This window comes from Idiotropiscis lumnitzeri, chromosome 4, assembly GCF_059441095.1.
Source record: "Idiotropiscis lumnitzeri isolate Australia: NSW breed Sydney's pygmy pipehorse chromosome 4, RoL_Ilum_1.0, whole genome shotgun sequence".
Classification (NCBI taxonomy): Eukaryota; Metazoa; Chordata; class Actinopteri; order Syngnathiformes; family Syngnathidae; genus Idiotropiscis; species Idiotropiscis lumnitzeri.
In genome coordinates this window covers 10,752,350-10,780,197 of record NC_142394.1, presented here as the reverse complement: position 1 = coordinate 10,780,197, position 27,848 = coordinate 10,752,350, and the positions used below count along the sequence as shown (strand labels likewise).

The following is a 27,848-nucleotide window of genomic DNA, read 5'->3' as shown; positions in this document are numbered from 1 at the left end:
GGGGTCATGATTGTCGGGTGACGTCACATTGAAGATGGTTGGTCGGTGAAATCAGAGTCCTTTCTTTTATGTAATGCACTGTTAGGCTTCCCAGGAGTGGTTTTACCAGTTTGAATTCTAGCTATGATTTAAAAGCATAATTAGGGTTCCCAACTAGGGTTTGGAAGCACAGTTAGGGTTCCTAGGTGGGGTTTTAAAGCACAATCAGGGTTCCCAGGTAGGGTTGTAGTAAAGCACAGTTAGGGGTCACAGCTAGGATTTAAAACAAGGTTAGGGTTCCAAGTGAGGTTTTTAAAGCATAGTTAGAGTTCCCAAACAGGGTTGCTAAACACAGTGAGGATTCCCGGCTAGTGGTTTAAAGCCCAGCCAGGGTTCCCAGCTCGGGTTTTAATTTACTTGGCGTGCAAGTGAAAGCCGTCCTTGGAGCGCATTGGGCGGGTGGCAGAGCCATGTGAAGACCGGGGAGCCAGCATCTTTTATCGGAAGAATAACCACCTTGCATTTAGCACGATTGTGCCACTGCTGTTTTCTCCTGCATGGCTGCACATTTCTCAACTCCTCGTTTGCATCGGCGGAAAACAAGGGGGGACACTGTGCTCTTTTTAGCCGGGTGCCGCTGAGGCACTATCGGTGCGCTCCTGCAGACTGACTGCGCCCAGGCAGCGGTTAGTGGAGCTCTCCATGCCTCCGAGCCTCAACTAGACACTTTTCCCCGGCGGCATCCAACGCACCAGCGGCCTTTCTAATCCATTATAGTTGCACTCCAAGTCTTCAGTGGGAGAGGAGCACAAAAAGAGCGTCATCTGCAAGTTTATGCGCGTTTTCGCAGCCTCTGGACGATGGCGGTCCTGGCTAAAGCTGCGCTGCTTCTCCTGGTTGCCACCGTGCCACGAAGTGAGTAATCTGCTTTTTCAATATCCTTCCAAATCGGGACCGGGGGGCTTGCACTTTGGGGCGTCAGTCAAAGAGAATCAAACATGTTTTGGATAAATCGTCACTTGTCACATGCGCAGCGGCGCGTTGACTCTTTCGGGGAAGCTTAATCTTCTTTACCTCTGTTAAATATACAGTCCACATTAAAATAACCGAACAATGAAGGTTGCGGTGGTTGTGAGAGAAGCGTTGCACATCTCAGTTCGGATTCCTTAAGTGCTACTTTCTACGAGATGAATTGTGTTGGCCACATCATTAGGTACACCTATGCAATCTAATATCAACAAAAAGCTCGATCTATCTATCTATCTATCTATCTATCTATCTATCTATCTATCTATCTATCTATCTATCGATCTATCTATCTATCTATCTCAGTTGCAGTCTTTATGGAAAGTGCTCTCTAATGTTACTTTGTTAAGCTCCTCACAAGTAGAGTATTAATATCAGAGTTTTTTGCAGTTGCAGTTTACATTGGTAGAACTGTACAGCATCACAGTCATGGATGTCCCTAATAACTTGCTCTAAAAAGTATGCAATAACACAAACTACATAAATTTAACATAATTTGACGTGGTGGTCAAATAGCTTCACGCAGGGATGTAGACCAGGTATCGCAACCCCCCCCCCCCACACACACACACAAGTACTGCCTTGTACCTAATGTAATCTCATGATGTGATTTTGTTTTCCTTCATGCATGTGCATTAATGGCTTTCCGGCAATGCCAAGGCCATCTAAAAATAAGAGTGTTGGAAGTGGATTCTTTGAGAGAAACCTAATAAAACCCTAATTAAAAATAGAGGACGGTGCACTGATGTGGTTTCTGTCAGTGCATGAGCTGCTTCACAACTCAACAGGCTTAAAAAAAAAACTTTGCTTTAAAAGTTTGAATGTGAGTTCAAAACTTGGGTGAGTTGGATGCGAACAAAATATTTTTGACCCAGAGATCAGTTCTGTGTGTGGCAATTACTACCCAGTCAGGTGTCATATTGATGTTGAATGATTCCCACTGGGCACACGGGAAACCATCAAAACAGATAACGTGGTTATGATTGAGTGGTTTGATCCACTCCCATACAGAAAATGAGACCTGGCACACCTTCAACCAATAAACATTATGATATTTGCAAAAAGCCATAATCCGATTGTTCCCCACCTGGAAAACCGAACTTAAAACTGAAGAGCAGGTTCCTTTTTCGGAAGAATTGATAAATTTAGTACAGAAAGTCTCTTCCCTTGACTCATCCATTTTATAATGATTTTGCATGCCCCACTTTTCAGTTTTTATCGGAAAAAAACGTTCTAAGTATCAAATGGATTTTCTTCGACTTCACAAAATGTTCCACTTGGTGTTGATGCTTTACAACAAATTTTATATATTTATGTTTGAAGCCTGAAATGTGGCAGAAGGTTGAGTTCAAGGGGACAGATTTATTTCACAAGCTACTATATTTATATATTTTATTACTTAAAAGGAGTAAAATGAATCCAGGTTAAGTGTATGGAGCACTCACACTATTGTGTGTGGCCCCGGGTCCTCCCACATATGTGGATGGGCACAAACATGCATGTTTCATCCCAGTTTGTTCTCAGGCCAACAGCTGTTGCTTGACATGTCGCAAATGAGCTCTTTTGGCAAGAGCTGATGAAGATGAGTCGCGATGTTGGCACCTATTTGTATGTTGTTGCTCTCTGAGTACCGCAACTCCTCTTGCTGCTGCACGCAAAGTCTTGAAAATTCGAGCAGCAGTCAGCTGCAATCGCCCCGCCCCGCTTGTCATTCACGACCAACAGTGGTTCTCAAACTTTTTGGCTCCAGGGATCCCTTACAGGGGAGCGTTTTTTCCTAGGACCTCTTCATAATTCTAACTCCAATTAAGCATGACAACCACGTGTTTCCTTAAAATGCCATCGAAGAAAAAAATGCCCATTTACAAGACAAAATCACATTTTATCTTGTGAGATTAAAGTCATATTTTTTCAGCAACAATAAATCGCTATCTTAGAACAAAGATGCCCAGTGGAAGTAAAAAGTCCACCCTCTTTGATCAAATGCGAAGATTTTGTGACAGAAATGCTTTCAAAACTTTTTCTGACATTAATTATTACCTGTACAACTCCTTCGATTTTGTCTTTAATCTTTTTCAGAGCAGAAATAAAAAAATAAACAACTGAAACTCATTTTTTTCCACTTGCGTTCGTTATGGTTTAATGAAACTAAGATTGAACTTTTCAGATATAATTCCAAAAGGTGGTGAAAAAAACAACACTGCCAATTACCAAAAGAGCACCATCTCCACAGTGATGCAAAATGGCGACAGAATCATTAGGATGTTTTTCTTTGGGTGGAGGAAATTGTGAGCAATTCCAAATACCAGTGAGTTACCCCGAAACCTTTCCCGTCTGCTTGAATACAAAAATAAAAATAAATAACTCCCAGGAAAAGAACACTAGAACAGCCAAATTGAATTGGGATTAACCAGAGTAACTTTAAATGTTGACAGGTGTGTACTGACTCCCATTTAACGTGAGGATTTTGAACATCTCAATTACAAGAGGGTGTGCACACTATCTCTGTTGTTTATGTTTACTTTGTCTCAAGCATGTTAATTTATTTTTTCAATTGAGTGTATAGGTGATCAATCACATGATAAAAATTGGAAAAAGTATTAGAATTTTTTTTATGTAACAAAACCAGACTTTTGAACAAGGGCTGCGTAAACATTTTAGTCCGCTTATGCTAGTTTCTGAGAATTAAATTGTTATATTATATTATAAATGCTAAAGAGGGAAGAAAGTCATACTTTAACAATTGAATTTAAAAAATACAACTTCATTCTCTTAAAACAACACAATTTATTGTTGATAAACTCCTTTTTTCTCTTAAAAAGGACTAAATTCTGAGAATTTTTAAAAATTAATTTAAATAAATAAAATAAAAAAAATCTGACTTTACTCCAGTAATACTGTAGATTTTTATTTCTAAAATCAAAACACTTCATTCATGATTTATGTGACAATACGTCACAATTATGTGATGGCTTTTAATTGGCGCAAAGAAGAAGTAATTACTTTAGTGTTATGGTTTTATTGGCTCGCCTTTGTCAATATGTAGGTATTCACATTTGAAATATAATATGATGATTTGTTGCAAGTGACTTATCCGACCCTCAAACTGCTGCCCTCCTGAAATATCCCGGGACCCACGTTTAAGACTTCTCTACAAATGCTGAAAGCTACACCACTTAAAGCACCTTCCCCCCGAACCCCAGGAAGCCATGAGAAATTCACAACTTTTCTCCCCACAACATAATGTGACCTATAACCGACAAAAACGAATGGGTTAGTTGTAAATATAAAAAAATAAGGGTTTGATCTCAGCTTTTTTGTCCTCAGAAAGACCACCTCAGATGGCCACCCACTGAATAATTGACATTACATCACATCTCTAAAAGTCACCCTACATGAAGCAAAATTTGGATCAGCAGTGGCCTATTTATCCTTTTTAAACCCGACTAGCTTTTGTTTAGCACAAATTTATTTGGTATGAGCGTCATAGTGAATAACCTCTGATTGTGTTGCAGTCTTAGCGCATGTGAAATGATGGCATTCTTATTTTTAGAGGCAATACATTATTGAGGAGTGTAGAGTGCAGCAAGACAGACACTAGTGTATGTGTGTGTCTGCATACATGTGTGATGAGACCTCCTGGTATCCTCCCCAAAGTCTCCCCAACTTTGGACGTGTCCAATCGACTCGTCTTGGCTTTATTTTGACAGCTCAAGACTTCTCGACGTGTTTCAAACTGAGTGAAGAAAACGTTAGCCTAAATACTTTCCAATGATTACTTTGATACAAACAAAATGAAAAAGCCTAAAAAAAATGGGCAGAAAACTCAATATTTTCGTGAGGTGGCTCCGCTTACTTTTTTTTTTTTTTTTGGTGGCTCCGCTTACTTCCTATTTGACCCAGTGCGTGTGTGATGTCACTGTCGTCTTCAGACGATGCAGATGGCGATGACAAGCTGTCGGTGAGTTTTGGTCGCTCCATTTTTATTGATTAATTAAAGGAGAAACAAAATTAATCCGAAGAAAAAACACAATGAGCACACCTCACAGCCAGAAAGTCAGCGTTGTGTCTCGATGATGTCAAATCCGCCTTCTTTGTGATTTCACTGTCGTGCTGGCCCTGTCTGGAAGATTTTCAAAGTGTAATGCTAAATACATGATAATGTGTATCAAAAATTGAATACAGCATGAAAAATTAGTAAAAATCATTTCCCGTACTATTTTGATGGCAGGAGGAGATCTTGGAAAGTCTGATTGGTTTTGATGTTGCTTGTTCAACAGCGCCTACTAGAGGGAGGTGCTGGAAATGATGGTGTCCTGAGTGAGATGAAGTCCAAGAGAATTTTGCCATCCTGGAGAGCAGATTTACAAACTTTCTAGTCTGAAGACTTCTCCACAGCAACTGAACTGACTTTAGCAGCTTTTATTGCAAACAAATGAATGATTTTGTGCCTGGTTCTGATCCCATCAGGATAAAACCCGATATTCCTAGTGTAGTGTAATCTCTCTAACGCAACATACAATTTTTTTTTCGTCATGTGATTTTATTAACTTGACAGTGCGCTTTTATTGTGGGGAGTTCTCTCTGTCTCTTGAGATTTTCAACCTTGTCATGATGCTCCAACTCTCAGAATGTGTCCTCTTCACTCAGATATCCGTGTTAGCGTAATGTGGAGTGATGTGTTTACGATGTACCTCTGCTTTCTGGCAGAGCACCTTTTCTTTGCATTTGTCCTGACGTCCCGTTGCAGGCGTGAAGAATGTGACAGCCTTCGGTGTGGCCGCAAATACAAAACCTCGTGACTCTGTCACCCAAAGCTGCCAACTCACACACTTTGAGATGTCAGGAGACGTGTATCTTGCTGATGTCAGATCACAAGTGTTTGCACTACTGGTTCAGTTTGAATGCTTAACCACGCACATATTCCTCTGCTGATTTTCGGCCCGGGTGACGTCGACATGGAATCTGGCCATGCAGCTGTCACACTTGGGTTTGCTGCCTTGTCAAACGCGACAGCTCGAGGACGCCCGAGGCCTTCGGGCAAGCAAACCAGTGAAATCAAATGTGTGGTGTTTTTTTTCCACTAAACATGTCAAATGGCAGCTATCATTCAACCAAATTGCGTTCAATGTCTTTTCTCACAGATATGAGAAATCACAATAACAGATTCTGTTAAAATTAGACGACAATATCCTGCAGTAAGAGAAAGCCATGAGAGTCCCATCTTGGATAGGCATACTGTGGTAAAATGGCCCAATTTAACCAAAATGTTTTGGAAATTAGGATTCTAATATAGAATTCTAAAATTGGTGCTGTGGAATCAATGACATCCAGTGAATATAAAAATCTCCACTTCCCAATTCAAATACCAGATTTTTGTGATTTATAAATCATTGCAAAACATTTTCCATCATTACTGTGACCGACACCCTGTACAACTCAATATTTTACCAAATATTGTCAAGGGCGAGTAGTCAAAATACAAACTACTGCAATAATGTGGTTGCACAAGTGTGCACACCCTCATGGGATATGAAAGTGTTCAGAATTAATTATTCACATTAAAACTCATGTTTAATGGGAGTCAGCACACACCTGTCGCCAATGCTTCTGAAAAACCCAAACAAACGTATGTTCTAGTAGGCTTTTTCTGACATTTGGAGGTTTTTTTTTAACAATGACTGCTGTTTTCAAATCTTTCCTAATTCCATCTATCTAGTCTAATAAACAGTAACTTTCCGAAATTACTTATAGGACATATCGTGAAATTGATTTTAAAAATGCTTAAAAAAATCTTTATGAAAGGAACGTGAAAAAAAACATTTATACATGGAGCTGACTTCACTTTTGTTGGCACGGCCAACCATCAGTCATCCTTCCTCCCTCTCACAATGTCCCTGAACAGGAGCGTTGACATCTTGGGTGCTCCCCCTACAGCTATAATGTTGAAACTACTTATAAGACACTGACGTTGAATTTACGGTACGTCATTTCCTGCATGGTCATCGGGACACTTTTGATTCATCTGCACTCAGACAAAACATGCTAAATGAAATACAGCGAGCCTATGAATATCAAATGAACCATCTGAGCAGTCTTCTAAACTACTCAGACGTTTGCATGTTTAGCGAGCGCTCAAGGCACATCTACAATTCTACAGTGCAAAACCCATTTGGATCAACAGCAGTGTCATCCTTGAGCCGACTTGGATCGAATACTTTTGTTTTGACTTGGATTTGTTGGTTGTTGCTGATTGTGACAGTACTGCATTATGGACTCTGTTGTGCTCCACGGCTTCTGCACATTTGTTCTTGTCACTGTCTGAAATGTAATTACTGTCTTGTAAATGAAGAACTAAATCTATTTTCGATAGTGCGTGTCCTCATCAGGTTGGCTGCAGCGTCTCCCAACAGATTTAAGGCGCGAGGTTGAGCACACCCTGGATTGGTGGTCAGTCAATTGCAATTCACATTCACACGTATGGGCATTGTAGTTTGTGTTGTGTTTGTGTTTTTTGGGAACAATGGAGGAAGACGGATTAACTGGAGAGAACATACAAATTCCACACAAGAAGGGCCTGAGATGAGATTCAAACCCAGAATCAGTCACGTGTGAGGCAGACTGTTTTGAATTCTCAATTCATTTTGAATAGTATCGTAGGCAGCTGAGGTCATCGGTGTTCATATTTTCGCACGGTCCGATTGACTCAAATGTGTGACTATTCAAATAAAAGCAAAGCTAATTCTTGTGACTACTTTTAAGAAAGATCAGCCAGTAACATATTAAGCAACATATTTTTGTTGTTCTAGGCGGATGCGTTTGTCCCTTTTGGCTGTAAAAACAACCATTGACCTCTTGTCTATTCTACATTTGCTTTCTGCTGTTTTGCCCCGCAGTTTTGACTGTCCTGTCAAGCAAACATGATTCATGAATGCAAACCAGGCTGTCACAAAGGCTTTAAATAACGCACAATTGCCAATTGAAGGATAAAGTGCAATAACAACACGAGCTTATCGTATATTTTGACATTTGCAATATTTTAAACAGCTCTCAGTATGTCGTAGCGCGGCTGTACTCCGCAGCAAAACACAACAGCAATAAACATTGTTCAATTAATACCTCACTGTAAAAGTCAATCACAAAGGAGCATTATTATTTTGCAAAGGCAGAATCTCATTCGATTGTGCAGACGTCCCATTTGTGTTGAGAATGCTAAAAACACATAAATGTCCTTTGTAACATTACACTGTAAACATCAAATTATCTGCGCATGGGAGCAACCTTCATGCACAGGCTCAGGAGTTTGTAATGTACAAAACTCTGGCAGCGTGTTTGAAACCAGCAACTGTCACTGAAGCTCTGTGACCCAGTCAGACTGTGTTCTGTGTTGATTACATGGATGAAAACAGCCCTGCGGTGACTCTGTGCGTTCTTGTGTGCGGGGGTGTGCGTGTGTGTGTGTGTGTCAAATCTGGCTCTTTCTTGTATGAGCTGCACATTGCTGACATGCAACATAGTGTTTGTGTTGTAAATAGACATGACATACGAAGATGATCCTTGATTTTTACAATGTAGGAAGTCAGTATGGATGCGCAAATACATCTGTTAAGTAGATAAGACACACACACACACACACGCAATTGTTTCATTAGCATCAATCGACCATCATGCTATTTTGCTCGAGCACCAAATTAGTGAGCCCTTCCAGCACGGCATTTAAACATCACTTCAGCAGCTATTGCCATGAGCGTGTGCGTGAGTGTATGCTCGTTTCTCCTTGTGCATTTTCCTTCCAATCCATGCTGGTAATCTAGAATAGGTCAGCAAATACCAGGAAGACTACTTTGAATATCACGTTTACTTTTGTGTTGTCTTTTAAGAAGCTTCTTGGTATTGGTTACATTTTAACATTGTGAGAAGATGCTATATGATCAGAATTGTCAAGGATCGGCTTGGTGGCAGTTTGATGCAGAGGACCCAAATGCATGGAAGTGAGGTAGGGGTAAATTAAAGGGTATTTAATTGAACTAAACAAAAAGGAAAATGAGGTTCTTCAAAAATACTTAAGTCCAAAATAACACCAAACATAACAAACTAAACTCTCACTAGGACAGAGCTGATTCTCTTACACAAGGGTGACACGCACAAGTGTATGCAATAAATGAGACGCACAAAGAAAAACATGGAAAACATGAAACTGAAGAATCAAAACAACCAAAACGCTTTGACAAGAATGTCCTGCTTGTACCATTAGATTTGTATGAAGCCCAAGAATATGATGTGTTTGCACACTTAATACTTATTTGTGATCACAAAAATTCTATTTGTGAACACAAAATAATTTGCTCCCACAAAATTAGCTTAACCTGTGTACGAAATAATAATTTGTGGCCACAAAATAGGTATAACTTGCACACTAAAGTCTAATTTCTTTCCCTAAACGACTCATTTGAGACCATGAAATGATCATTTGTTTTTACAAAACAGGTATTAAGTGCGAAATACATTTTAATTTGAGTAGCCACAAAATACTTAGTGGTGCACATGAAATAAGTATAATGTGTGCAAATTACTCATTGGTGGGCACAAAAAACAAATTTGTTTAAAAGTTTAATATGCACACAAAATAAGTTGATTATGGCCACAAAATAAAAATGTGTGTCCCCAAAATAGGTATAATTTGGGAAAGAACTAGTCATTTTTGACCGCAAAGCAGCTGTATCGATTGGACAGTTGGGCAAGCAATGGAGTGCACTTTCCCTACAACCGCCAGCGGGAGTCGCCAGGGATAAAGACAATGGACAGCAATAGCATTGCATTTTATTTTAGACCAGGGGTGAGCAAACTTTTTAATTGGTGGGCCACAATGGGTTCTAAAATTTGACTGAGGGGCCGGACCGGGAGCAGAGGGATGGAGTGTTTTGGTAACCTCACCTCATCAGAGAAAAAAATTTGTTTAATTTTAAATGAAAATGAACAAAAGCAATACAACAAAATACTTTGACACACCAGAGTATTTAGAAAATAAAACATTAACCAAGTTTATTCATTTAATTGTTTTCAAGTTCGGCTGGCCGGATTAAAACGTTTAATGGGCCGCATGTGGCCCCCGGGCCATAGTTTGCCCACACATGTTTTAGACTTTTCCAACTGCTTGTGTTCATAATGTCACTTTAACCCGATTCAGTTCACTCACTACAGCCAAACAATGTTATGCGACACCTCAGATATGACGCATCCTATCAGAACAAGCACAAACATCAACCTGTGCGCGGCGGCAGGATCAAACCAAATGTGTTTACATGTGGCCCCGGGTAACTAGTAAGCATAGCTAATCACTTCAGACACACACATTATGCAACATGAGGCCCCCTTGAAACCCCACGTTAGCCTGATATGAATGCATCGTCCCGATAAGCACTCGGCTGAGATGATGAAATTAGGGAAGTCAAAATCAGAGAAGTGGAATGTTTATTTAGAGGCAATTGCACTCTGTGGTTTGACATTTTTGGCTTGGCGTCCAATGGAATACGATTGCATAACAGCCAGAAGATATTTGGGCTTTATGGAATAGAATTAGTTGGAATGCCTGAGCTTGCTTTTCCAAGAATTGAGTAGGATTTTTTTTATTAATAAAAAATGCTCTATGCAGGTGATATTTTAAGTAACACTTTGGAATGTGAACATTTTTTTAATTGATATTAAGATGTGAAACAAAAACTTTTCATTTTTTTTAACAAAAGCGAGCCTACCAGCAATAAAACCATCTACATTAAATTTAATAATGTGTGATGACACTCTGGTTGACACTGGCCTCTTAAATCTGTCCCATAATATCAAGAATTGATGTGAATCCCGCCTTGTCAATAAAAAGTCAATAAAGGCCTGATTCTAGGGCTCCACACAAGAAGTTGACCGCTGCACGGACTCCGTGATTGTGACGTGAATGGTAACAATGGCCAATTGGGAAGCAACCTGAAGCTTGTCCTGTTGCCGGACACAAGGCGCTACTGTACTCAACTAGTCTTTCTTCATTGTGTTTTCCAACAGTCGAGATGCCCCGTGGCACCGTACTGCCTCTGACGGGTCAGTCTTACTGCTGCATCAAGCATTTAGTTTAGGGATGGAGACCGAGCATTGTTGATGGGGATAACGTTCTGTGCAATGCTGGTAACATCAGTCCATCATTTATCATTCCGTCATTATCTCAGGCCAGCCCAGTCCTTCGCCGGCGCCGACATCCCGTTACATATATTATGCCCCTTTATGAGAAGTGCTTCATGTGGTGTCATTCTTATGAGGCTTTATTGTTTGTCGAGTCGGTTTTGTCCATTGAGGTACAAAAAGAAAATCAGCTGAGAGAAAAAGTGTGTTTGGATGCACACATATTTAGCGAGTCAGTGCTATCAGATCCAATTATCTTGTCAGAATGTAACCATTGAGCCACATTAAAGCTTTGCTCTACTAAATTGTTTTGAACCATTTGAACCATGTTGTCACATCTGGATAAGTGGTGCTCAAAACAAAATTTGCACTTGGTGACATTTATATGCAGCCGTAGACACATTTACTGTGTATGCAGCCGTCCGTTATTGCATTCTATACATTAGTGTATGTTTATTTGTGCCATTTTTGGTTTGTGAGAGATGTTTTAAATTCCTCCTCGGGCTTGCATTTGGATTTGCAATTTGTTGTAACTGTTTAACACACATGATATGCAGCAATTTGTGTCAAGCATCAATCTCCATCTGTAACATGTCATTATTGTATGAAGCTACTTTGGTGTTTTATTTAGTTTTGGGACATTTTTGTTGATCTTTGTTGTAACAGAAAAAAAATTATCCTCATGGTGCTGATAGCGGCTGTATATACTGGACTCTACAAAGTTGTTTTTTATTTATGAAAAATGGTAGAACTCCATCATACTACGAGATCATCCATCCACACATCCTTCCATTTTCCATTTTCTTCTTTTCCTCATTAGGTTAACTACAGCCTGACTTTGTGTAAAACGCAGGATACTGGCTGTCAGCTAAGCTCAAACTTTCACTGGGGTCAAGGAGTAGGGAAAAAAGTAAGGGCTTACTGTCCAGAAAATATAATAAATACGTCGTAATATGATGCACATAAACTAACTATGTGATAGTTCATATTCAATAATAGATAAAGTAAGGGACGGATTGCGATGTGGATTTTTGCTATTGATCTGAAGCTAATCATGTCATTTAGCTCAGCTCATGCATAAAATAACTTCATCTCTTCATTCATGGGATATGAACGCACACAAATCTCATCTTTGTGACTCTGACCGCAACCACAAATGATTTGAAATTAAATGACTAATATGTGTTTTAACTTCAGTCTTTTACCTTCAGCATTTATTTTTTGGGCATTTGCATCCAAATCAAGTAAACTCTGTAAGAATTATACAACAACGTGAATATGCCTCCTAGTTTTCGCATATCCTTGGGTTGAACAAAATATCCGTGATCAAAACACTTAAGCCATGAACATCGCGATTTCCAGTGAATTGGAATTCCAATTCGTCCGTTTTATGTTGCAGAGATCTTGCACTGAAAACGCACTCGGTAGTGATGTCTTTGTGACGCTCGTGTCAAACTGAAGAAGCCTCTGAGGCAGGAGACGCCCTGCTGCTGAATGATTAGCTGGAGCATCATTGGAACGATACAATGAATCATGAGACACTGCCGTAACTATGCGTGCCACCATCTTGACTTGGCGAATTCTGCAAACTGACCGGACGGTGTCGAAACACTGTTCCAACCCCACCCCCCAAAAAAAAGGCTCAATTTGGAGACATTTCAAGTTGCCGTTGCTCTGTCTCCACTTCCCACACAAAAATATTTCAATACTGCAGACATTATGATTTTTACGTGTCACTAGCTTCACGTTGGCTTCCCTCAACAACTACCTGAACATTCCCGCACTGCTTTCTTGACTTCCACTCTTTCCAGCTGTGTTGCAATGTTGCCTAATATGAAATGTACACTCTCTATATATTTTTACCTCCGGATTATTTTGTTGCTTTGTAGCCCTAAATAATAAAAAATGTGTTTTTAAAAACCTGATCTTTTTATGCCATTTCCAATCAGCTGAAAATGACATGATCGGGCCCGATTCTGATCATGTGATCGGAACATCCCTAATATCTATATTTATTTATTCACGATCACATACTGTATATGCCAGTGAATATACATTATGTTGAATGCTAAGCACAGTCCTGAATAACACTTTTTTTTTGTGTTTGTGCCTGCAGCTGCTTTGTGTGCAGAGGTGGAGGAACGTTTGGTGGGTCACCTGTTGTCGGCAGACCGCTACAACAAACTGATCAGACCGGCCGTCAACAATAGCCAGCAAGTCACCATTTACATCCAAGTGTCTCTCGCCCAGCTCATCAATGTGGTGAGGAAGATCAGCTTTGCCAGTCATTCAAATGCCATCATGATGATAATAAATAGAATTCTCACTAAGAGGCATAAGGATGTGAGCCTACAGTCTGTGTATGTTTCAGAACGAGAGGGAACAGATCATGACCACCAACTGTTGGCTCACGCAGGTTTGTCATCTCTTGGTCCCATGTCTTAACTCACGCTGTTTTTACGTTGCGGCTTTGGAACACCGCGTTGTCAAATAAACTAAAATAATATATTCCCACGATTGGCGGCTTTGAGCAGATAAGCTATTTTTTAATAGCGCTAACATTCAGTTAAATGTAAACATAAAATACAAAACAAATCCATTTTTCTTGGTTGTAACAGTGATATTTGATTGACAACTGATAATTGAGAAGGCATTCAGCAGACCCGCCCGCAACATTTGAGAGGGGTGAGGATGGCTTAATTTTTCACCATTTTGAAGCCTCACTTTCATATAATTGGCAATTTTCTCTGTGGTGCATCAAATTTAGAATACCTTTTCATGAAAATGTTTTATTCATGTTCAAATATTCGCAAAAGATTTTATAAAGGCACACACAATTTGAAGTTATTCCATTTTATTGATCAGTTTTCGGAAATTTCAGAATCTTTGTTAAAAAATACGTTTATGTGTTTGAGAATTGAAAAACACTTGCGGCATTTGTATTCTCACTGTCTTTTGTCTAAACAATCATCAGGTGTGGAACGACTACAGATTAATGTGGGACCCCGATGAGTATGATGGGATCAAGAAAATCCGCCTCCCGACACAACACATTTGGCTGCCAGACATCGTCCTCTACAACAAGTAGGGTTACAACTTGCTAAAAATGAAACAAGAAAAACACAGGACTAGACGCACCACAAAACCATCTTTGTTTCAGTAGTAATTTTTTTTTTCACATATCCGCTTCCTCCTACGGTGGCACACCTCTTTTAAGATAATCAACACATGGCAAAATCTCTGAAAGGAAACATTATTTCATGATCAAGATTTTGGCACAGTTTAAATCCTAAAGGTCATTTACAGTATTTTGTTCAACTACCACTCATTTTCTCACTGAACATCTTAATCTTTGTGTTTTTGCTTTGTGTTGCAGTTGCATCCGCATGTTGTTGAAGCATACCGACTACAATAATTCTTTACACTAACTGTTATCATCAATGTTTGTTTGTGATGTCAACATGCATTTTAATGACAGTATATTAGACTATTTTTGGTTAAAAAAAGATTAGAATTTTATTTGAAACGTTCACATTTTCTGGTTGGTGTTATTAAATTAATTATGACAAACATCCAATGAAAAAAGTTTCATAAAATGAAGGAAATGCTAATTTAAGAGATATATCATTGTGCTGGTGTGTGTGCAAATATTTGGCCCCTTGACTTCAAAGTTTTATTATTCTGCTGCATTTTAATGATGATAGCGCTCCACTCTGTGGGAAAGAGTAGCAAATAAGACAGGGTTAGTGAACAAGACAGTGGTCCCGGTATGTGGTGGGAGGAGCCCTGCAAAGAAAAAAACTCTGATTGCAAATAAGAGGACACTCCAGAAATACCATAAACATCAATCACGGGCTGAGTAAAGCCATGAGAGAGTGACCTCGCATCAAGCTACTAAATCCAATAGGCGTGTGTCTTGGCCGGCATGCTAATGAATAATCGCCGCCACATATGGATGTTAGTATCAGTGGTGACGTAAATTATAAGACCACTACACTGCTGCCTCTTGGGAATGTTGATTATAATGATGATAAATCAATCAACTGTAAATGTGAGATGGATGAAGCTCATTTGATTGTGTGGATATGCTTCATGTGTGTTGTGGTCAGAAGCGGTGCACCACTGTTTATGCGCGCCTCGTAGCCATAAAACTGTCATGAAGACAGATTGCCGGTCAACGTTAAGACCGCACAACAAGCAAAATGGATCCCGAGGACAAATGATAGAAGATGATGGGGCTTGATGTCGAGAATGAAGAAGAGGAAGGAGCCCGTTTTTAGTGTTGTCGACATGTCCTCTCCAAGCCTGAACCTTCCTCTTCACTTAGAAGTAGAAAGTGAATGTAATGCTGGATTCCCGACCTACTTTATAATTGATAGTCCATGTATCTATAATGCATCGCCTTTAGCTTCGGTGAGATCAAGTCAAATGCTGTGTCTCAGCACATTGGAGGCCGGTGAGGAAGAGATCGTTGACATGCTGCAGCAGTTTGTTCTGATACAGATTTTTTTTCCCCCCAAGGATTATCACAACATTCTGACAAACCTAACATGCACCTGTCATAAGGCGTCATCTAACAACTACGTAATATTCACAAAAACAGTAATTAAAACTGTTATAAAAAATCCAATGTCATTTCTATGGAAATACCTACTCTAATTTTCACTGGAAAGGCACTCCAGAGTTCTGGAGCCCGATTAGGGAAGGCTTTTGTTGCTTTTTGCTTTTGACTTCTTTTTAGTCACCGAAGGAACAACATTTTGTGAGTGTAAGGCTCTTGACGCCACATAAAGCACCAAGATAAGAAGGCACTAAGCCGTGTAATATTTTATGAGTCAGTAAGAAAACCTTAAAATCACATCTCAGGTGGACTGGAAGTTGATCACCTTTCAACTTTTATACATTGTTGAACAAGAACTTTACTAGTTTCTTCTAATCTCGTTGCACACTTGAGTACAATGACAATAAAGGGATTTCTGATTCTGATTCTGATTCTTTCGAGAGACAATCAAAGATATGACATGATACTGGCTAGATTGAAGTGCTGTTTTTTTCCCGTTGTGTTTTTGTCTTCTTCCTCTTAAACTTTCCCTGTCTGTCCTTTAGCGCTGATGGCACCTACGAAGTCTCCTTCTACTCCAACGCGGTGGTCTCCAACAATGGGGAAGTGGCTTGGCTCCCTCCCGCCATCTACAAGTCGGCCTGCAAGATTGAGGTGCGCGACTTTCCGTTCGACCAGCAGAACTGCACCCTTAAGTTTCGCTCATGGACGTACGACCACACCGAAATCGACCTGATCTTGCTGAGTGACTTTGCCAGCCGCGACGATTTCAAACCCAGCGGCGAGTGGGATATTGTGTCGCTGCCGGGGCGCAAGAATGAAGACCCCGATGACATCAGGTACCTGGATATCACTTACGACTTCATCATCAAGAGAAAACCTCTCTTCTACACCATCAACCTGATCATCCCTTGTATCCTGATCACATCTTTGGCCATTCTGGTCTTCTACCTGCCGTCGGACTGCGGTGAGAAGATGACGCTGTGCATCTCCGTGCTCCTGGCCCTCACTGTGTTTTTACTCCTTATCTCAAAGATTGTGCCACCCACATCTTTAGCAGTGCCTCTGATCGGGAAGTACCTGATGTTTACCATGGTGCTGGTCACCTTTTCCATTGTCACCAGTGTTTGCGTGCTCAACGTACACCATCGCTCCCCTAGTACGCACACCATGCCTCCTTGGGTCAAACGTGTCTTCATGTACCGACTTCCCTCCTACCTTTTCATGCGGAGACCAGGCCGATCCAACATACGTGAGAGGTTCCGGAAAAAACACCAACAGCGATCTTTCTCGGAGAAGAAAGCGGGAGCCGATACGGGGACAGGGTCTCTGGGACTGGCCGACTCGTCGTCATCGTTTTACGTCAACGAGGAGTCGGCCAAACGCCACGGCTGGACGTTCAGCGACTTTGCCGACAAGACAGAGTTCAGGAGGAGGACAACGCTGAAAAGCAGCATCGATGTGGAGGATGCTGTGGATGGTGTGCGCTACATTGCGGACAAGATGAAGAGTGAGGATGATGATGAAGGGGTAAGTTTTTTTTTAAGTACATTCATCAATGTGTGTGTGATTTGCAAATAAGTCTTCATCAACATCAAATGCTTTGATTTTCATAATTTTTTGATTACGTGCTCAGAAGATGCATCTTGAAACCATGCTGCTACGCCAAGTGTAAACGCAGTTCAAATACTGGATGGATGGATGTATATAAAACTCATCTCATATTTTTCTAAATTAACAACCGCATTCCTTTCTGCCCTTGATGTAAATATTGTGGCAAATATAGTTTTATTAGCGTGAAACTGCTGTTTGTACCTCAGGTACCTGACTGCATTTTTTTTTAAACTAAATTAACTAAATAAAATGAATATTTGAAAAACAGACTTACATTAAACTAGCTTAGAAATTTTGCATAAATGCAACATTGGTATTTTTTTTTTTTTTTAAATCTCACCTCTGTCTTGTTACAGATCATTGAGGATTGGAAATACGTGGCGATGGTGATCGACCGCCTCTTCCTGTGGATCTTTGTGTGCGTATGTGTGGTGGGAACCGTGGGCCTCTTCATGCAGCCTCTGTTCCAGAGTTACAACACCCCCGTTGTTGAAGACATGGACCAGAACTGAATGATGACACCTGAACTTGAAAAAAAAAAAAATCAACCTTAATTCCTACCCCAGTCTCCAAAGCGCAGAGCCGATCTTTTTTATCACGTTACAGAACGTCCACATCACCTGCCACTCTGATGCACTTTAGCCCTCTTCCGCTCGCACCTCTTCTTCTCCTGAACTCACTCAGCTTTTTTATCCTCCACTCGTCTTGCCATCGGATCAAGCAGGAGAACTGAAATTCATCTGGTTTTGATAAAGAAACGGCTGCTTTAGTTGTTTTCATTTGATCAAAATCACTAATAGTGAAAATCATTCAAACAGATTATTGCTGAGATCTGTGGGACCATGTCAGCATTGTTGGGTCCAAATTCATCTTCCCTGTATGACCTCTTCGATTCCAATGATAATTTAAATTGACAGTGGAGTTGGAAATAACAATTTGTACTAGTTCACCCAAAAGTTGTTTGATGGCATTTAGGGCAAGTTTTTCAGCACGAAACTCATTCAAGTTTCCATTAATGGACCTTGCCTTATTCACCAGGACTCAGTCATGCTGAAACAGAAAAGTGACTTCCCCAAACTCACAGATGTCCAGAACATCCTGTTAAGATTAATAATAAATGTTTAAGGGGGATTCGAGGGAGAAAATGTGTGCCCCAAGACTTTATTCCATAAATTGCAGTTTATTGGAGATTTTCTTGGTGTGTCCCAAGATGTCAGCAACTATTTTGAGTTCGTCATCTTGCCAAACCATTACTGGAGATGAATACAAAATGTTAAGTGAGGATCCAACCATGTCTTGTTGATCTGTAAAAATCAATAGTCCTGAAAAATGACATTACTGAGGCCTCTTCTTCACTAGCAAAAGAATCTGTCCTCTGTGGTCCTTTTCTAGCATGTCATCAGTAAGATGAGTTGTTGATAATGTTTTTATTTCTTAAAAAAAAAATCAGCAAAATCAAACAAAACCGTCTGGCAGTAACTTAAGTTGTCTACCAAAATTAATTTGGTGATAAATTGCCTTCTAGAGTGCATCATAAGTTTGACTTAATAATCTCCCCAAATGGCATGTTAATGACATGTCAATTAGTGGCTCAGGTCCTTGTACTCCTTTAACTTCTTTTTGGATTCTTTTCTACTCTCCCGGCTCCACACGCATGAAGCAAAACCCTAGTTTACTTTCCCGAGAGCCCGAAGACAAAAACAAACAGAAAAAGACATTAAAAAGCGAACACATTGTGCCAAAAAAGGGAACTGACAATGATGTGGATACACAGAAGAAGATCACCTCCATGTGTCCTCTCTCAGTAGAACACATCGTTATAATACTGAGCAGCGCAAACATTTGAACAGTTTGAAGTTTCACCCTCACACACACACACGCACACGCACACGCACACACACACACACGCACAAGATGGTTTTTGGAGTCAGACTGGTGATCAACATATTGAGGGACTGCTTCTGTGACAAAAAAACAACACAACTGATGACCATAAGCTTTCCGCTTGATCCTAAAAAAACATACTAAGAAATTTTACACAACCATCTTCAAGGAAATTGCTGCAATAACATTCTCAACTGACAGGAACAAAAAAACGCCACCTCTCTCTTGCTTTTCCTGTCTAAAATTCTGTTCTATTCTCAGAGATTCATTCAAGTCATCATTATTTCTATAAGAAGTACAAGTTACTGTCATTACATCTGTCACTGAGGCCAATGTGAGTAAAAAAAAAAAAAAAGTTTCCTGCATCTTTTGTTATAAGTCATTTTGCTTGTCTTGTGGATGGATGTCAGGAAATGAGTGGATGTCAGCTAACTGGATCAATAAAGCAGAGTGAAAGCAACGCGCTGATCTGATGAAACATTAATTGTTCATTCGCTTCTGCATTGCTGGACTCAGCAATATAAGCAGAGGCATCACACCATTTAACTCTGCTCACAGCTTATTGTAGTTGCATAAAGGTTTCTTGTCCACAGACGGCAATTCTCTATCAATCTTCATCAAACTGCCTTGTACTATTATCTCCTATGCAACCATTTAATTGTTTTTTTTAGGGTCAGAGGTGAACTGGAGCCCATCCGAGCTGACTTTGGCAAAGACCCTAGTATAGTATATAGCAGGGGTAGGGAACGCCGGTTCCTGGAGAGCCATATCCTGCCTGTTTTAGGTCTCCCCCCCAATTCAAACGATCAGCACATCAACAAGCTCTGTAGAAGCCTGAAACGATCCTGATTATTCTTCTTCCTTTTCTCCTCCTGCTTTGGGCGGGAACATCCGGCATGAAAATTCTCAGCCTCTCCCGCTCTGTTATTACCTCAATTTTAAGTGCAGGAAGAAGGACTTCATTATTCTCTTTCTACTGTCGGTAGAGATAGCAGCGTACAACGCCACAGCGCCTCCTACTTTCCCAGGCGGTGTGTACATGTGGCAAACGTCTGTTTTTTCTTTTTAGCAGTCGTCCACGGGCCAGACCACCAGGCTTGGGGGGCCCAATCTGGGCCCCGGGCCGCCAGTTGAATAGACCTGCTCTAGATGGCCCCACCTTATTTCTCTGAGCTGCCCCGCCACTATACTTCTGCCCAGAGTCTCAGGTCAGCAGGTTTTTTTTTGTTTTTTTTTTGTCCAGGAGTAAACTCGTAACCTGCTGACATTTTAAAGCCCCTCTCAGAATTGCAACCCAAAGCTCAGAATCTGCATCATGTATATACTGTGCTTAATTCACTTTAAATTGGTCAGCTAACGAAAGGCTTCATTGACAATTCTGTAACCGCAGGGTGCTTAACTTCACCTTCGGTTAAGTTATGTAAACACGTATCAGTGCAATGCTGACAACACACACATGCACACGATTATAAGTCTGGCAAATCTTGTGTTCTCTTGCTCTCGTTATCAGATAGAAGATGAATCCTAAAACTGTGACGGCAGGCCAAAAATGGAGCCTGAAGGTATCATACAAATCTGGGTATTTGTGGCATCATGCCACCGCCGATCACATCACGTTTACACAATTCCTTGCGCTGATGCTAATCCGTGACAGTGATGGGCTCACAACATCATTAAAGTAAATGCACACGCACAAACATACGCACAAACGTGCGACATAATCCCACGGACGTTGTGACAGCTGTGGAATTGGAGTCAGATTCGGCAATTATGCCGCAAAGTTGTACTTGCACATTTCTGTGCGTAGCCACATGACTCATAAATAAGACTGTAGACATCTGCGTCACAATCCATGAGAGCAACTACTGAATGAAGATTGGGAGGTGACAATTGCTTCATGGCGTTCAGAATATTATATTTTGTTGAGCGTGTGTGTCAGTGAGGTACTTTTTCTTTGCCTTTAGTTTCCAAAGATATACTCTATGCACACTTGGGTCTTTTCCTATGAATTATAGTGTCACTCACAGTTATTTGTCCTCTTTTTTTTTTTTAACCACTCATTATCACAATTTAGTTAAGGAGCAAGCAAATCTACCTTCCCTCATGGGATGAATAAAATGGCTCTATCTAGCTATTAAGCTGTTGTAAAGTCCTCGTGCAATGAAGCAATTGGTCAAATGGACTTGAATCAATCAGTCAGCCCATCTCTCCATTTATCTTGTTTTATTAGGCTACTTTAATATGATGGTACTTGGATTACATTACTAAATAAATTATTTCTCAGGCAACTTGTAACTGTATCAGAATACATTTTTAAAGTCCTGTAACTCTCCTGCATATACCTTTCTGGAGATTACATCAAATTTGATCTGGTCTACTTTAGTTTTTTTTTTTTTTTGCGTGTAGCAACAATTAATAACAGAGATTTTACCCCTTTGTATTTGAAAACAAAACAGTAGTCCTTAAATGCACTATAGATGAGTTCACATCCAAAAAGGGGAGCAAGTCACGCTCTGTGATTTGGTGTCGCGATGCGGTTTATGGAAACGATGACATTGGATTAGTTGAAGTTGCGAAAGGGAGGGGGGATGAAGCCTGGTCATAAATATGGAGACGTGGACTCCTTGCAGTCAACATTAAGGACCTCTTCATGTTCTCCTGACAAATCAATAAGTGCTTATCCTCTGTGCAGGGCGCAGCGCTTACACGACATGTATGTGTATTCATTCTCTACTATTTGTCATCTCATCTCTCATCTTGGGAGCCCACTCAGCAAATACAAGAGGTATATGTTCCCGTGTGTGCATCCCCTGAGCTTGTGATGCAGTCTGGTGAGTGTCAGCAGTTAAATAAACCTATGACGAGTGGGATAAACACGCATATATACATTCATGCATGCGTATGCTCCGACACTGAGGCAGCCTGTCAGCAGTTTGATGTGTTTCCTGTTGTCCACCGTTGCCGTCCATCTTGTCCATTATCTTCCTCAGGGCCGTTACGATTTATCCTAGCCATTGGAGCACCCCGGTCGATATTTACATAACTGCATTAGAGAATGTGTGGCGGGCACGCAATTGCGTCAGGGGCTCATTCATCCTGCAGGCCCAGCTGCTGTCTCCAGGGAGTAGACAAAGGTGATGCAAACATCACTGCAGGTTCCAAATAGCCTCTGAGGTAACTCCATAATGTTACTGATTCAGCAATAAATTTTCCCTCAAGTTGTTTTACCTCAGGGGCTTTAATTCTCGATGCTGCTTGCTAGTGGTTGATGGAGTCATTGCAGCGTTGTCTTTTATATCAGAACGCCAACAAAACAAAAAGCAAGGTAGCAAAGGGTTCACACTCTTTGTGTGGTATTAGTAAATGTGTTTAACAAGCTCCTGTCCTTTAAAAAAAAGGTGCAAACTCGGAATTGTACTTAAGAACGAAAACAAAAATTAAAAATGAATTTTATCTATCTATCTATCTATCATCTCACTAAAGTATAAAATTTGTATTTACAGTATAGAAAGATTTTATACACTTTTCCATCCATTTTCTATCTCTCTATAGAGCTATTGACGCAAGCTATATATAAAATTTCAAATCACAAAGTTGTAAGTTTAGCGTAGTATTTATTCTACAGTAAGTGTTAGTCGCTGTTTTGCATTGAATACAAACAATATGAAGCTTTCTTTACAGTTCGAGAGAAATCAATGCAATCAATGTTGATGAAAAGAGTCAAATTCTGACATGTAGTCACAATACAAGAGAGATAAGACTGAAGGTGTCCTTCCGAAAGCCTTGTGGGTACAAACGACTTAAGAGCCTTGCATTCAAGCAGGAGAAAGTATCCACCACTAGTGGCTGCAGGAGGCCACCAAATGGCTGCACAGACAGCAGTTAGTCAGCACTGGATGGATGGAATAAATGAGGCAGTGCTGTTACTGTCACTGGAATGTGATGGGAGAGGAGGAAGCAGTTAGGTTCGGGAAGGGGGGGGCTATCCCTGATGGGCTGGAGGAGGTTGAGGGTCACAGGCTGACTGACAGGACAAGAAGGAAGATGCTGAGAGATTTTTTTTAAATGGGTCATCAGAAAGCGGCAAGAGAGCAGTGTTGGGATTAGAGTGATCGGACAGAAGAAGGTTTAGATTGTGGGGTTATAGGTCAAGTCCCGCACATGGAAAAAAAGAGGCATATATTTTATGCTCTGATTCTGAAAGTGCTCCAATTTCCCTATTCTGCCCTTTATGATAATGATACAGTGGTGCATCTTTTACTTAAGAGAAACGATTGTTCAGAAAATCCAATGCCTCATTATTATAATTATTATAATTATAATTATTATTATAATTATTATAATTATAATTATAATTATTATTATAGTTATTATTATTATTATTATTATTATTATTATTATTATTATTATTATTATTATTATTATTATTATTAAACGTAATAAATGAATATGGCAAGAAATAAGGTGGTGGTAACAATGCCGTTAAGGAGGTGGGGCCTAGCAAATGACATCACCTACTGTGACTTCAGAAGTGGTTGACCATTCACTGTGTCATCAGTTCAATGTGATGTCTGCTGCATGCTCCTTCTGAGTGTTTTCATTTCATATTTGTGTTTGACTGTTTGTAAAAAATAAAGGCCTGAAAGTGCAATTGTCACGCCCCTTTTTTCACTTACTCAAACACTCACAAACTTTCAAAAAAGAAACAAAATGGATCAAGCAATGCTCATAACTTGAAAAACTCCTCATTTGCGGCACTCATAAATAATTACTCCAATTTGGACAGAGAACATGCACGATTGTACTTATTAAAACAGGCAGGCAAAATAATATGCCATCTTTAATGTCCACTCGGCTTCTATATACACAAGAGCATTGCTGACATACCTGAGGTAAAAAAGATAAAATTAATAATAGATAATTGAAAGTAATAATTGAGACATGCATGAACGAGAGATCCCCGTAGAAGGTAAGCATAAATGAGAGAAAAAAACAAAAAAAAAAACAAAGCCACAGTGAGTGTCACATTGAAGGAAATGGACGTGGACATTCCTGTCTGACTCTCACTGATGTAACGATTTGCCCTTTTCTTCTTCCTGTGGCCGCCTCCATCAGGGCCTCAAGGTCTTTCTGCTTCCTCTGAGCTCTTTCATGATTTGCCTGTTGCTCTTCATCATGCCTGTCTTGTGTGAGCACACAATGACAAAGCCAAGGTTGAGTCACAGTCCACCTGTAAACATATAGTGAATGTTTTTCAGAGTTTATTGGAGAATTTTATTGGTTTATAAAAAATTAAAGAAATAAATAAAAATGATAATGAATCAAAGGGATCGCCAAATGCTCATGCCTGTCCTAAATGATTGAGTTGCAATTATCTTAATCAAACAGAATAATAATAATATAAACAAATTAGGAAAAAAATACAATTAGCCAAAAACAACAAATTAGTCATTATTGTAGTCATCACATCAACATCTTCATCATCATCATCCTCATCTCAGTGCCTAATCCCAAGCAGAGTTTATCTGCAATATTATATTATTCTTCTAATGTGACTTTTGACTTAATGGTCTGTATTGTCAGGCATGAAACGTTTTCTATCCCATCACATTTGAAGGCAGCGTGGATTAAATGGCAGGCGACAGCTTTACACTGAGGATGACGTGCAAAATGCCTTAAAAGGCTCAACTATTTGCGTGCAATTGCATGAGATCACATCCATCATGCCCACTCTTGCACCATCGTGCTTTTACCCCCTTTCGATTCCGCCGGGAGGCCTCCAACTGTAATCAGCGCAGCCTCCAATCCCCAGACCCAAGAGAACAACCTTCCCAACGACAAAACTAATTGAGCTTAAAATTGAGGACTGAGCAGTTCCACTGGTCATCAGATTCTTGGCCGCTGACCTACCAGCAACAAACGTGCGAGGCTCCTTCCTGCTGCCACAAACGCAGCAGAGCAGCAGCTTACGTTGCGTCAGATCCACTGATCTAGCTGTCACATGTGACTAGTGTGACGCTAACATTTGTGTGACGTGATGGAGCAAGAAAAGCTGTGTCAAACATAATAGAAGTGCCCCTCTTGAGCATATCCTTACATTGTTAGTGGATACAACATGTTGACTTTCACCTCAGGGGTATCCAGAGTAGAGTGTACTAACTGCCAGTGAATATTATAAAAAATAAGTGCTTGTCACTTCATGTTTTGTCTTCCAGTCTCCTCTGCATGGATGGCAGAGTTGTCACAGACCGCTTTCATTTAACGGTATGTTTATTATTGTGGTTGCAGTTGGGAGTGGGATACAAGTGCACTGAGAAGTTTCACAACATATTTGACATAGTACGATGCAGGGCAATTTTACGCGGATTAAAATAACAGCCGTGTTAATAAACTCCTCTGGGCAAAATGAATCTGCTCAACATAGCTCTGGAATGGAAAGAGGACTTCAGAACATTCAGAGAAAGATTTGTTCATTAAGCTTCAAGTAAATGGAGTCCAATACCCAGTGCCAATATATATATATATATATATATATATATATATATATATATATATATATATATATATTATTTTTTTATTTTTTTTACTGTGGTTTTTTACATTTTATTTCTTCTGGTATTTTCTAGACGTTCGTCCGTTGTGCATCGTTTTGGAATGGAAAGTAGGAAATTGCCGGGTCATCCCGCATCTGCATTGAAATCACAAATACGCGCACGCCGAGCTTGACTTGTGGAAGCTGAAATACGCTTGTCCGTGCATTACACTGTCGCGCGCCAAGTGACTTTGACAGGTAAACAGCAAGATCTCCCCTTGCAAATGATGTCATCATCAATGCATGTGAAAGGGCAATTGGAGATCATCTCGCACCCTCTATCGTGCATATATGTGACCCCGATATAGTGTTTTTTAAAAATGATGATGATTATAATTCGTTGAATGAATTGATTTCTTCATTGATTCAAAGTGACTGACCCACACTGTTGTCATATTTATGAATGAAATAGGATGACCATCACACACATAAGCGAAACACAGAATGAGTCTGCCTGCGCCTCGATGAAATGCACCAAAATGTCTTTACACCGCCTGTGACTCAAGTAAGATTTATTTTTGCACGGATGCATCATCATTTTGGTGCCGCTTTACGACACACGGACGCCTCGTCTTAGACGCACCTGATATTATGGTCACAGAGAGTAGGCTGCACTCAGCATAAAAATGTGCGCATCTTAATTTTTGAGTCCCGGGGCAAGTCTAGTTAAACGTGTTTGCATTCCGGGGACCAAGGGTGTTATCTATTACTTTGTACATGCCCCCCCCGGCACACCTGCAAATTTGGTTAAAAAAAGTAGACTACATTTTAGACTCTGACGGCACAAAAGTTAAGATAAGTCAATTTTTACGCTGAGTGTATGGATGCCTGGCAACAAAAATAAAGCACAATGTCTTTTTGGATGAATGATTTATAATAAAACCATATACAGGACTGCTATTCATCAAGTCCATGGGCAATTTTTAATCAACTTTTAAAGCTATTCATACAGCGTGAGCATACGCTCTAGAACTCCACATAATATAAAACTGTTGAAGATTCTGCTAAATATTTAGATGTAAAAAATCCGATTTCCTGAAAGACATCCGTGTCAGACATTAACAAAGCAACTTCCTACTCGTTTAGTAAGGAGACACAGCAATCTAGCCATGAATACAATGCATTTCAGCATAGTGCCCCGACGCAATTATCGCTTCCCATTATTTGATTGGGATGGACAGAGCAGCCCACACAGCTCTACTATTACAGCGCTGCTAATGCTTTAAGCTGCCCGAGCATTGCAGTTTGCATAAAATCAATTAAGTGCCTCAATGGGTCATTTCCAGTTTATCTGTTGGTGATGTGCAGGTCAGAGGTACTCTCGCTAATAGTGCAGTTCTGTAAAATACAGCTTTATGCTTTAAGAGAAACCCCCCAAAAAAACGTTACACACAAGAAAACAAAATCAACTATATTGTTATTCAGTATATTAACATTCATGGGCTCACTCCACCCGTTTAAATACAAATATTACTGTGGTGTGATATCAGGGCTTGCAAGGCCTTCTCAGCTGACCAAACTACTACCAGAAGCAAAGGCCTACTACATTTAAAACCAAAATTCTAACATTCTTTTTTCATGAAATGGGAGAAATTTATTCCCAGCATATATTCTCAACAACCTGCTCAATACTTTCAGAATCAGTTCTGTTGGCTGATCGAACTATAACTGTATAAGCAATGAGACTGTTCTAGATTTCAATTTTGCCTCACAGGGCCAATAAGATGGCCCACAATAACATTAGCATTTTTCTGCCCTTTGACACAATTTGGGGGCACAAGTTGGATTTCCAAAAGGCTCAAATTGCCTTATGGAAACCCTTTATTCAATACCCTATAAATGGGCTGAATTATAAAAAACTAGAAAACTAGTTTACTGCAAATAAATGCTGTATGTAGCCTTCTTAATCTGGGTCTTTGTTCTTTGTGGACTTTCTCATTGTCCTTTATTATTGGCTGTCTTGAGAGGCACAACAAATTCTTAAAAAATTTCCAAATGACGGCTTCTAAGTAGTATGTGCACCAACTA

The 27,848-nt window shown here is 40.1% G+C and overlaps 1 protein-coding gene across 2 annotated transcripts; it reads left to right on the top strand.

Annotated features, from left to right (window-relative positions):
* The first annotated feature begins 111 nt into the window (after positions 1–111).
* LOC148338072 (neuronal acetylcholine receptor subunit beta-2-like) lies at positions 112–19,688 on the top strand. Of its 2 annotated transcripts, XM_088293650.1 has the most exons (7): positions 112–894; positions 13,286–13,431; positions 13,541–13,585; positions 14,144–14,253; positions 16,276–16,697; positions 16,968–17,260; positions 17,701–19,688. In XM_088293650.1, exons 1-7 carry the CDS (start codon positions 840–842, stop codon positions 17,854–17,856), a joined length of 1,227 nt encoding a protein of 408 aa, XP_088149776.1. In that variant the 5' UTR covers positions 112–839; the 3' UTR covers positions 17,857–19,688. The 2 variants fall into 2 exon arrangements, with proteins under 2 accessions (XP_088149776.1, XP_088149775.1); XM_088293649.1 differs by having other exon boundaries at positions 16,276–17,260.
* Positions 19,689–27,848: the final 8,160 nt, after the last annotated feature.

What these genes read in the sequence shown, in the direction of transcription:
- LOC148338072 (XM_088293649.1), top strand. Translation starts at nt 840, where the DNA reads ATGGCGGTCCTGGCTAAAGCTGCGCTGCTTCTCCTGGTTGCCACCGTG. An exon ending in TCGCCCAGCTCATCAATGTG is followed by an intron (nt 13,432 to 13,540) that starts GTGAGGAAGATC and finishes TGTATGTTTCAG; the next exon opens with AACGAGAGGGAACAGATCAT. An exon ending in GTGAGGATGATGATGAAGGG is followed by an intron (nt 17,261 to 17,700) that starts GTAAGTTTTTTT and finishes GTCTTGTTACAG; the next exon opens with ATCATTGAGGATTGGAAATA.